Source organism: Hylaeus volcanicus, chromosome 8, assembly GCF_026283585.1.
Source record: "Hylaeus volcanicus isolate JK05 chromosome 8, UHH_iyHylVolc1.0_haploid, whole genome shotgun sequence".
In the NCBI taxonomy this organism is placed as follows: Eukaryota; Metazoa; Arthropoda; class Insecta; order Hymenoptera; family Colletidae; genus Hylaeus; species Hylaeus volcanicus.
Genome location: NC_071983.1, coordinates 13,302,888 through 13,315,335, shown reverse-complemented (window position 1 = coordinate 13,315,335; position 12,448 = coordinate 13,302,888). Strand labels below are relative to the sequence as shown.

The 12,448-nt window shown below is 35.6% G+C and overlaps 1 protein-coding gene across 1 annotated transcript in view; it reads left to right on the top strand.

Annotated features, from left to right (window-relative positions):
- LOC128881317 (TWiK family of potassium channels protein 7-like) overlaps positions 1-10,069 on the top strand; it is a 102,396-nt gene extending 92,327 nt beyond the window's left edge. Inside the window, exons 3-5 of the mRNA XM_054132259.1 lie at positions 5,483-5,688; positions 6,395-6,683; positions 9,455-10,069. Of these exons, the coding sequence (XP_053988234.1) occupies positions 5,483-5,688; positions 6,395-6,683; positions 9,455-9,735 (776 nt within the window). The 3' untranslated portion in view covers positions 9,736-10,069. The remainder of the gene's footprint in view (positions 1-5,482; positions 5,689-6,394; positions 6,684-9,454) is intronic.
- The last annotated feature ends 2,379 nt before the right edge of the window (positions 10,070-12,448 follow it).

Here is a 12,448-nt window from a genome sequence, read left to right as displayed (position 1 = left end):
GCACTGTTCCTACATTCTTAGACGAATTCATTGCTTAGAGAGTATCTGGTATGCAGCACTGGAACCCCTTTCAACCCTAGATATGAAATTGCAAATGCCATAATCATACTTCACTTTCCATACATTTCCATTCAATTGAAATAAAAATTTTGCTTCAATGTTTGCCTAAAAAATGAATTTCAAAATACATTCGCCCCATAGATGTGTTACATTATACAAGATGTTTCGTTTAAACCGAAATGGTTCGATACCTCGTAAGAGGATAAAGCTATGAAAAATATTTTTTCAACAATTATTTAGCTCGAAGAGGCAAATTATACGGAATAAATAATTTTATTGTCAATGAAGTGGTGAGAGAGATTTAACGAAGAAATTAATACTTTCGATTATATTACGCTGATTGATTATAATTGTACTCAAGAGTCGCTATATCTGAAGTCTTGCATCTATTAAATCTCTTTTTAACTTTTTTTACCAAAATTTATTAACACTTTTTCTATTTTACTTGTTCGTGGAATATGGAAGAAATAATCCAATTCCTGCTGTTGGAGTTTGATCGATCGTTCGATATGAGAGTTTGTTTTATCAGCAACTGAAACGATTGAAAACAAGCATTGAAAAAGCTGGGGCTAGTTCGCTTCATAGAAAACATGTTTTTTCCATCCGGATAACGCTCGGTCACATGAGACAAATCAGACGGTGACAAAAATTGATTGATTCGGGTGTGAATGAACTCTCACCTTACTCTTCAGGGTTATCGAAAAGCTTGTAACCCCGTTTGAAGAAAAAAGCTTTCGGAAACGTTTCAGGCAATCAGAAAATGCCTGACTGAGCTATTCTAATCAAAGTCAAAGAGATTTTTCAACACAGGTATGGAAAAATTAATGAGTATAGAAGACGAAGGATAATTCAGTGGTGATTAGTAAACTAAGTGACATAAACTGATAGAAAAAGTATGCAAATTAGAATAAAGAATAAATACAGACAACTTCCAAGGAATAAAATGAAGCAAATTCGTTTTCATTCATCCAAAGCAATCCACAAGTTTTATTATATTAGCAATTGAAACGACGTATCTGTGTCTATTTTTTTTTTTTGAGATTTTACTGAACTAATTATTACGCTCTACTTAGTATTTTAATAAAATTTATTTACATCTCAATTTAATAACCTACTAAAGATATCAAAACATTTCTTAATCATTAATGAAGCAATGACTATGAATTGCTCTCAATAACTCGCTTGTTAAGAGAACTTACTTAATTTTATTATCAACAGATAAGGCTGACTATTCAGAACAAACTAAAGTTACGTAGGATTATTCTTCACTTTAAATGTTAACACAAATGTAAATATATGTACTTCGCATACTCTTTTTGTATGCAACAATGACTCATATTTCTTTGTACATATCTCAGTATACTGTACATGCCATCATTTGGTTTACTGAAATAGAAATCTTCAAGGAAATATATTTTTTTTAAACGATCTGCTGAATTACCAAGAAAGTCTGCTAAGTTTATCCCCTTAAAAACGTATCAAGTACTAGAAAAGAGATTATGTAAATCGCTTCCCAAAAAAAAAAAAGAGAAGCTAAGGGCGTATATGGTAACGTTTCTGTTAAAGTTTCGAGGACACATGCGATCAATCATACGCATGCAAGCACACCTCGAACATTGATTTTAGCAGTGTTTAGTTGACAACCACTTTAATCGATATCTGAACGGCGCTATGATTTATCGGACTTAGAGTTTTGCGCTTGTTGGACAGGAAGTCTTCATTATATCGAATCTACTGAGAGTTCAAGAGGCGGGCGTAACGAGGTCATTGTGGACCAGTTCCTTGGTCTAACAATAAGACAGCTTGTCAAACTTGGACATGTTCCCAATGAGTTTTCCAAGTCTCGCTTCGTTGCGTTCTAGACGAATCCGAGCCTGCAAAGCTTGCCCAAACATCTGACTCTGCTAGCTGTAATCGATCTTTGATCAAACTTAGTAATATTCACCAAGCGTGTACAAACAACAGTCAAATCTTGTTATTATTATGTGAAACACTCGTTGCATTATCTATATATACAAGAATGAAGCCCTGACTGATTACAATCAACGTCCAAGCTAAACCCTTGAATCTAAAAAGCTGAAATTTTGCACAGATGTTTCCTTTATGATGTATACAAGGAATAGGGAAGGATATTTCGTAATTCAACCTCTAAGGGGGTAAAAAGGGGTTGCGACTCAGCTATCGGAAATATCGATTGAAACATCTGAGTTACGAAAAACAAAAGACAGTCATCTACTGATTCGCGAAGGAACACGCGGTCAAATGCGAACGACGTTAAAAAAATAGTACTCCACACGATTGAAACCGCAGAGCACAGCTAATTTCATATACTTCTATCTATCCTCTATACATCATCGTTACTTTTGAAATAAATTAATGAATCGATTGCGAATGTCGATAAAAGCTGTAAGGTTAGAAATTTATTTCTTCATCAATGTATGCGTGTACTTATATATGTATGTATGTATTTTTTCCCCTCAATTTTGTATGCAATTGCGAACAAATGGAACAACCTACGCATTTATGCTCCGAAAATCTATTTCCTAAGTTCAAGTAAAGTTACTTTAAACCTGATTTCCAGTTTTAGCTGCGTGCACCGCTGAAACTTCACGAAATTATCTTTTTAATTGTGCAATATTCTTTCCAAGACAGCTCTAATTTTTTCTCCAACACAGACGTATATTTCTTTAGTGCTATTGACATCGGGGTGAAACAGTTCGTCTTTAAAGTATCCCACGAGAAAAAGTCAGCAGTTGACAAATCAGGGGATGTTACTGGTCACGGCACATCAACAAATTGAGAGATCAGGCGATCCCGTCTCGCGCCACTTGCTCGCCCATGAAAGAATAGCTTGTCGTGTTAGAACTGGTCCTCTGTCATTGGTTCTCTTACTGGACATACGACCACAGTCACGAGACGTGTACACCACTCCATATTTCTAACTAATCCAAGAAATTTATATATGTACAATTTTAGGACGGTGGACAACAGTCATTTCTAAGAGAAATTGATACAGAAGAAAACACGTGCACATCTGCAAGCAAATGCTTGTGAACCCTTAATTTTCCTCTTTCAATTCTACTTTTATATCTTAGTTTCTTCCATCTAAACATTGTCGTAATAATATTACAATAATACAATTATTACAGGTATAATGTAATACTACTAACAACCTTTTATAATACAGATTCGTAGAAACGAAAATATAAACGATGGTATTCATCCATTTTATTCTCTTCTACAACCAAGTTACCTCCCCTTACTTTTCCTCTTTCAATTCTACTTTTATATTTCTATTCCATTTGCCGAAACAATTATCGTAATACTGTCACAATGGTATAATTAATGTTTACGTATAATATAACAGTACAGACAACTATTTCCAACTATTCTAACTCTTTCTCTATTATATCCTCTTCTATAAGCAAATTCATTCCCTTTAACCCATTCACTGGGAACTACGAGATGTCTCTTAGTTCGAATTGATTGCAATTACTCAAGGGATAAGTTTATACCTTTTTGAGTCACGAATTATTGCAAATACAGATTGTAAATTTTCTTTTCAAAACAACAAATTTAGTATCACTTTTTATTATCAAAATAATAACCTAGATGACACATCTGTATTAAATCTTGGCGCCCAAGGCAAAACGGTTTTTTGCCTGGCAGTGAATCGGTTAATCTTCCTCCTGATTTTCCTCTTTTAATTCTACTTTGACCTAACTGCAGGAGAGTGCGACGTAAGAATCGAGCGTGAAGGATCCCAACGGTAGAACGCGAGATGATCGTCGAACTCGAGAAACGAGCACGATAGAAGCGATCACGATAGAAGCGATCAACAGATTTATCGTAGTCTGCACTTTCTCTCTATACGTTGTTGCTCCTCGAGCAATAAAACTCGAGTTGACAATCTGCTATAGTCCCTAACAAATGGCAACAGATAACGGATACGAAAAGGGTCACACCGTCGTGAACGATAAGGCGAAACGACAGTGACGAATAGGCTTCCGCGCAGTTCCGCGAGGTTTCCGCGAGTGCAATTCCATCGGCAATGGACTCCAAGCCGCTATCATGCACGGTCCAGAGCAATTCCAATAGGCGATCCATTATCTTAAGCGGCGTCAGCCCAATCGATTCCCGTCTCTCCTACTTTTTCCGCGTTTTTCGTATCTCGAAAATGCCTCCCACCCCGTTCTTCGATTTCGTGAGACGTTTTTTCCACCGGCTCGCGAGATACCGAGCAACATTCGTTTACGAATATTGCACTCTCTATGCAAATTTTCTCACCCTCTGCCGGGTCGATTTGTCGATATTGCGATTAATCGCCGTTAGAGGCGACCGAGCCCGCGACTGTGAAAGCTTCGCGCGTTGTTTTCTTATTTGTTTCGTTTAGGGCAGGGCTTCTTAAACTTTTTCTTATTCGCGACCTCAAAGATATTTAAATATTTTGCGATGATTTATTGATTAGGTAACAACATATGAAAAAATATAATTTTAGAATTTGCTTAGAAGCGTAGAAAAATATAAAATTAAAAATTGAACAAAAAGTTGTAAAATTGTATTTATTATAAGTACGACAATTATACACCCTATTTTTCATCAAAACTACATTTTTTGCAATAACATAAATAAAAGATAATATTAAATATTTTACATTAAAATCTCGTGATCCCAAGATTTCGCTAAGCGCCCCATTTAAGGTCGCGATCCATAGTTTAAGAAGCCCTGGTTTGGGGGAAATGTGGCTGCGACTTTCAGGGAGAACCGAATAGAAAAAGCGGACATAAAATTCATTTTCTACCTAGGATGGAACTCTCGTTTCCAAAGTAATTATTTGGTATATGTTTTGGAATTGGGACAATGTTACTGTGTTTTGATGTTGTACTGTGTATACTGTGTACTGTGATACTGTGTTGTCAGGATATTAGACTAATAACCAGAGTTATACAAAAAAAAAGAAGAAAATTAAATCAACCAAGTACTGTCCAACAACAGCTTCATAACTTCAAATCTTGCAAAACCACTCTAACATTTCTAAAAAAAAATAGAATCGATGGACCTCATATAGGGCAATGACTAAAACTAGAGGATGTTTAAACATAAACCATTCGACATTTATATGGTATATAAGACACACTGTACCGAGTAATAAAGCGTTAGTAAACATAGGTCGAAAGGTCAACCGTTTCTGAGATATAAATGATCGCGAATCTTTATTTCGTAGTCTTTATCAACAATAATTAACCCTTCAACATTATTCATATTGTTGTTGTAACGTTTGCGACTCAACTCTATAAGATCTTCGACCAAAGTTGCAACTCAAGCCTCGGTGTACAGGAATTTACACGGCTACAAAAGGCGAATTAGCTTCATTAATCATTGCTGCACTTTCCCATTTAAATATTTAACGATCCCTTTTCAGGCTGCGGCAGCATAGCGCCAAAATCTACATGGGGGAAGATCGCAACCATGGGTTACGCCAGCCTTGGAATCCCGCTAACTCTGGTTTACCTGTCAAGTGCTGGAGGTCTCTTATCCAGGTGTGCCAGAGGTGTCTTTACACGCGCTCTTTGTTGCTGCCTTTGCTCAAACTGCGGCTATTGTTGCTACGATGAACGACGAATGGAAGTGAGTGCTCGCGTATTAATTATAATAATAGTCTTTAAGCATCGCTAATTGTAATTAGATAATTAGATAGCTCGATCGTACTACGTTCGTTTATCGCACAGACTTTTTGTAACGCGAAGAACAAGTTATGAAAACCTTGTTGCAAGAGTCAGTATCATATTCTGAAAGGACTTGAGTAAAAGTTAGATTCTTCTTGGAAGTAGCAAATATGTATTTTAATAAACGCGACGGATTCTAGTTGAAACTTTTAACTTACGGACTGAATTCAACCCGTCGCCATCTATTTTCATATTTCCCCTATATTTACTTAACTATTTACTATAAATTACTAGTAACACATTTCTATTGATATTAAAGCTATTTAATGTGAAATGACTAAAAACATAAATTTTATATTAATTTGTAATAAGATTTGGCTTCAATTAATTTTATTCATAAAACAGACTCGCCCCATGTTCAGAATCAACGACGATTAATGTCCTTCATAAATAAAAATTCTAATTTCCATCGAATCGACAACGACTAAAAAGTATTGTTCATCTTTCGTCCGTTGCTCGAGATTTGTATATCGAGATAAGTGTGAACCGTTTCGCGTCGATCTATTCGAGGCGAATGTTTGAGCATTTTCCGAGCAACGGGCGAAAAGTGGTGCCGCTTCCTTGGTAGATCGATCTTAAAAATTGCTTTTAAATTGACACGGACGCAGGAGAAAGAGAGGCGGATGAGGAAGAAGCGTCAGCAAGAGGAACTGGTGCAGCAGCAGCAGCAACAATTGCAGTTGCAGGAGCCCTTTTACGTCCGCGCGAATGCGTCAACGTTCACGAGCACAGTGGAAATTAAAGCCAGCCCGAAGGACGAGGTGTCGAGTCTTGGCTCCGGTGACAGGCCCAACGTTACCATACTCGCACCAATCAGCATTTGTCTCGGCGCAATGGTTTGCTACATCGTGGCAGGCGCTTTTACTCTGCACAAGTTAGACGGCTGGTCCTTTGTGGGTACGTGTAAAAGAGAAACCATACTGTTTATCCAAGGTGGCAACTAGTCTTTCGAAAACGTATCGTATGCGACCTAACGCATTTTGCAGGAGAGAAAGAATATTTATTTATTCATGATTACGAATCTGACATGAAAGATTCGAAATTCAATATAGCCGACATGTATATTAGAAATTTAGTAGATTTTTGTAAAAATTGGTACATCATGGTTTTTACGGTTGCTGATTACGAATCTGCCTTCAGAATTTCGAAATTCGAAATGGCGGATTCAATATGGCCGACGTGTATATTAGACATTTATTAGATTTTTGTAAAAATTGATACATTATGGTTTTTGCGGTTGCTGATATTGACTTACTCGTCAAAGGGTTAAGAGGGTACTCTTTTATTTTTGAGATTTCAAGGCAATTTTCATGATTTTTTTAGAGGCAAAGTTGATATAAACTTTTGAAATTTGGTATGCTTATTTGTGTATGTATATGTATAGAAGATATCGTTAAGATTACAACTGGGTTGTTCAATTTGGTTCGAAGTAAATAAGTCCCTTTACACTCAGCAGGGTTGGAAATGCTTCCGTTCAGAAAAATTAGATAGAATTAAATCTGCTTTAGAATAGACATTTTCAAATGAAGCTACTGAAAACGAAAGAAAATATTGGAAAATAAAGCCCTTCTGTATCCTGGAAATAAAATTTTATCTTTTCCTTTTAAAATACACTGCAACTTGTAACTATTTCGTTTACATAGTTACACGCACGTCTTAAAATAAAACAGAGTGTCTACTATTTAAAATAATACTCAACTCTACTTCTAAGCATGAAATGCTTACGCAATTACTTTCTTTATTTTAAATTGTTTCTATACTAATGAATATTAGCATAGGACTTCCACTTTGTGAAAAACTCTTTTCAATATTAATTAAGAACTACCGTATAATGTAACGAGGCAGCAATGTACTCTCAAAGCAACATGCATAGTTAGCATCCTAAAAATTATGAGAGAAGTTGGAACAAATTGGAGCAAATTCTGCATGAACCGGAGAGTAAAATATTTATTTTACCATTTTGCAATACAAGACTTTGTTTGCGAAATATAAATACATGGAGCACGTAAAATAATAAAGAGCTGCACATTTTTATCGTTGGTGCTACAAATTCAAATATAATGGTATTAATATGTAATACACGTTGAAGCCACAAGCTATTTCTGTTTCTGCAATTCATAATATATGCATTCAGCATACAATCGCGTAAATATTTTCTCTTTGAACAGTATTAAAACGAATATTATTTTATGTAGCTTTGCATATCAATAATGTAACAAGAATATTAATTTTTATTGAAAGGATTAACAAATATTTCAATGAATAATAAAACCTATGTACAAAATGCACTGGTCCATATGCGACAAAACTATGTAAGGCTTGTACTTTCGAGTATTGTTTTAATGAAGATAACCTTTTAAAAATCTCAGAAATGCATTAAAAATATTCATTCTTAATAATGTAACGTAACACACGTGCATTTGCATGTATTTCTTGTGTATGAATGGTGGAAATACATTGCTATTCAAAAGTTTGAACAGACCAACAACACACACACATAAACAAAACACATAGAAAGTTGTCCTCGACATTTTACTTGCTGATACCTCGGAAACGAAGCCTCACATCGCGAAATGGTAAAGGACATTTCGATCTCTCCTAGCATCGGGAATTTACATGTTTCGACTTGGCTCATGATTCTAGAACATCCTGTATACATTTTGCATGGCGACCAACATCATGTTAAAACAACAAAAACGATTGAGCCAAAACGAAAAATAGAATTTAAAGTTGTTTCAACTTTTTATAGAAAATGTCAAAGACAAATACAGTTGAATCTCGATTGGTTTTATTTGGCAACAGAATCAAATTATGATCATTGTTTTTTTTATTATTATTTCATACTAAATTGTAATCATAATTTAAATTAATAATTTTATTATGATTACTATTTCATTTTGTTGTTATTATTTTTTTTCTTCATAAAACTAACTATAGTTACCTTACTTAAACTTTCGATTCTCTTTACATTTCAAATTACATTTTTTAATATATCCGATGAGATTTTTAGGTAAACAAATTGTGTGGCAATAGGTGTAAATACTTGAAATTATGCATTTAAAAAATATGCACTCTCAACATGTGGTTATACAGTGTGTGAAGGTGTGATTTACATACTTTTAATACTTGTGACAATTACTTTCGAATACATGTTTCTTCCTTTCGTTTGTTAATGGATTATAAAAAAAACTCAAGAAAATACTTAGTATGGTTTTCCTTTTGAAAACAGGTAAAAACACTAATAACCTATAGTAGCTAAAAATGTAATTTTATCTTTTTCAATAAAGTACACTTTTGATGGTTTACTGACAAAACGAATGAAAAGTTCGTTCTGCAAGCATTAACCATACACTAATTGTAAGATCCCTTCATATCTTTTTAATGTACAATTATAATATGATGTAGTATCTCTATTGCTTAATTTATTTTATTCATTTAACATCTTTATTCTTCGATTATGTACAGAATGATCACGTTAAATATACCGATACGTGTGCTAAGAAACAAGGATTTAGTTAAAATGACGTTTTCGAAGCGAATCTCTAGCTAAAATTTTACTGTACACCTATCGCCACAAACCACGTTTATCTTTAACCATGCACGTCTAATAAAACGGAATACTTTGTATCCTATCACAGCTAACCTCCTGTTTCGTGTTCCAAACCTAGATGCAAGCTACTTCTGCTTCATGAGCCTGAGCACGATCGGGTTCGGCGATATGGTTCCCGGTTCCTACCCCCGCCAAAGCCTTTACGAGTCGAAGAACGTAACCATTTGGTTCTGCTCCTGCTACATAATGTCCGGAATGGCGCTCACGGCGATGTGCTTCAACATCCTCCACGACGAGATCGTCCACAGGCTTAGCCATCAGGTGGAGAAGCAAGAGACTGTGAAAGCCAGCCCTAGCGTGGACGAGCTGTCGACGGATCCTTTCGCGTTGACCTCGTGACAATTTCCGTCTGGCAACCTGTGCCACAGGAACGGCACCGACGAGAACGACATATGTGGAACAGAACCGCCTACAAGCCTGTTCGCCCACGAGAACGAAATCAATATCCTAAAGGACTCTTTCAATCAAGTAGACGTCACCAGAGACTGCAAGCCGATCTTGAAGCTCGAGGATCACGTACCGCCGATTCCTAGTGTTTACATGTTGCCCAAGGTCGACGAGGAGGCCGAAGAGAACACCGAGATGTAAAACTCTGTCGTCCCCTGGTCGACAAAATTGACTCGATGAGCCTTGTAATCGAGTGAAGGACAGGTTCGCGAACCTGCCGGACACGTTTGTTCACGAACGTTTTCACGCGGAACAGGATAACGTCCTGGATCGATAGGTACACTTATCGTATATGTTAAAAATAGAGAAGTAATCGTTCTATCACAGTGACATAGTGTGCGCTTCAACGATTAGCGAAGAAATTGAAAGAACGCTCCGATCGATTCATCGCCGACAATTATTTGTCAACTGGCTGATTTTCGAAGTCTTTTTGTCGATAGCTTTTTCTGTTTGAAATTTTCTCGAAAAATCGGTTGAAAAAGATTATTGCCGGCGGTTAACAGAGTATCTTCGCGTACAGCTTTAAGGATTCGAACGTTAACCGCTGCGAATAAATAGTTGTGCAAGTGCAGATATAACGAGGCATTCTCATTGGATACAACAAGCGCGGCAATGTAAAAGTAATAGTTGGAGAGTAATTCCAAATTTTGAAATTTTACTGTCGGTAGATTCTCGAATATTTGAATTACAACTCTTCTGTTAAACACAATTTTATTCTATTATGTTTCGGATTTCCATCTTCAAGGAACAATCACAATAATCAAAACATTTAATACTATCAAAAATAATGTACTTCGTTATAATGATATAATTTTAACGAATTTTCTTGTAACTTTCCATCTCTGATGTACAATCAAATAATTTTATTATATTCTAAAGTAGTTAATATCATAGAAAATTATACACCTTATTATCCTTCCGCCTAGAAAAACATTTCCAAATAATTTTAACGTCCAATGCGAATGCCTCTATTCATCGAGGCACTTTATGAAACGCAGTCGATTAAATTATTTTGGCGCGCGAATGAAAAGGCGACAGCCACCCAAAGCGAACCCAGTCTAATTTCGCGACAGTGTACCATGTAATGCCGTGTCTGATAAACCCAGTAACAGCATTACGCAAGTTCTAAGTAAGATGTCTTCAAGATATACGAGGTGTCTCCTAAATGTTCTAGGAATTTCCCGAACTTCCTGCAGACGTTCCTACGTTAATCCACGACTACTCTTAACGAACTTTGCTCTAATATTACTAGAATGTGAAATCTGTGTTTTCGTCTAGACACTTCCCCAATAGTAACGCAAGCAATGAAACGGTGGATTATTTTGTAGATACAGCACGTGGGTGAAGAAGAACCGTATCTGTGTATATATTAGGTGTGGAAGTTAATTTGTTGTCTTTCTGAAGCAAACTATATGAAAACTAAATAAAAATATGTCTATATACATATGTATAACGTATATGTATGTACAGTCAATCCCATAAGTATTCGTACCCTCTACGTACTATTGAAGACATTTATCTGACTTGAATGAATAAAGTTTTCAATTAATTTAGACAAATTTCTTCAATGGAGGGTCAGAATTTCTTCAATCCTTTGTATAGAGTACAAATACTCGTGGGACTGACTGTATATATATATAAATATATGTTTATATTTACAGTCAGTGTAAGAAGTATTCGTGCAGCAACCAATTTAAAATAAAATTAATAAAAAAGGAAATAAGAGGTTAACATTAAAAATAATAAACGTTAATTTATACAAATTCTACTCTAAAAATATCTAGGAATGTTTGTTAGTTATTTGTTCCTCTGAAATTTATTAATAAAATAAATATATAAAATTTTATTTTGAATTGATTCCTGTACGGATACTTATTACACTGACTGTATATAGAAAAATTAGGGAATTTTTAATTTTCAAAGGAAAAATCTTCTAATCTTTCCACGAAAAAAATTGCCGCTTCGATGCAATGAATTCCTCAATTTTTTATCTAGAGACGCGGTAGCGTCTCGGCGCCAAGTACATGAAAAATTATTGTTCCTTCTCAGATATTTAAAAACGTACATCCGTAAACGATGTTGAAGTGGCCAGTAATTTAAAAAATCAATGTGTCATCTGAAAAAAAGAGATTTACCTTGCTTCTTTTAAACGAACTGCTCCGCGTTTCACTGCATCGAAGATTACTTTAACATAACAAAATTGAGTTACGATTGAATACCAAGGTAGAGGATTAATTTCTACACCTAATATGTTTTATTTCTCCCAATAAAAACACAAACGATCACGATTGAGCGACTTTTTCGAAGAGGGATGTTCAACGAATGGTTTACTTCCGCTCGAAGCTCGGAGACGACACGCTAACTCACAATGAGACCGACTCAATGTTTCTACACGCCTACTTATAGATAGAAACTTGTAACAGTATTCATATTTCCACATCTAAGCACTCGCAAGACAAACACAATCCCACCTGTAACGTAAAGAGGTCGGTTTTTGCGTCTAGTCGCAAAGGTGAAGATCGTGAACAATGAAACGCGTACGCGACATTCTTTTTCGTCCTGTGCTCGTCGGTAAATTATTCGCATAACGACTGTTCTTTAAGAC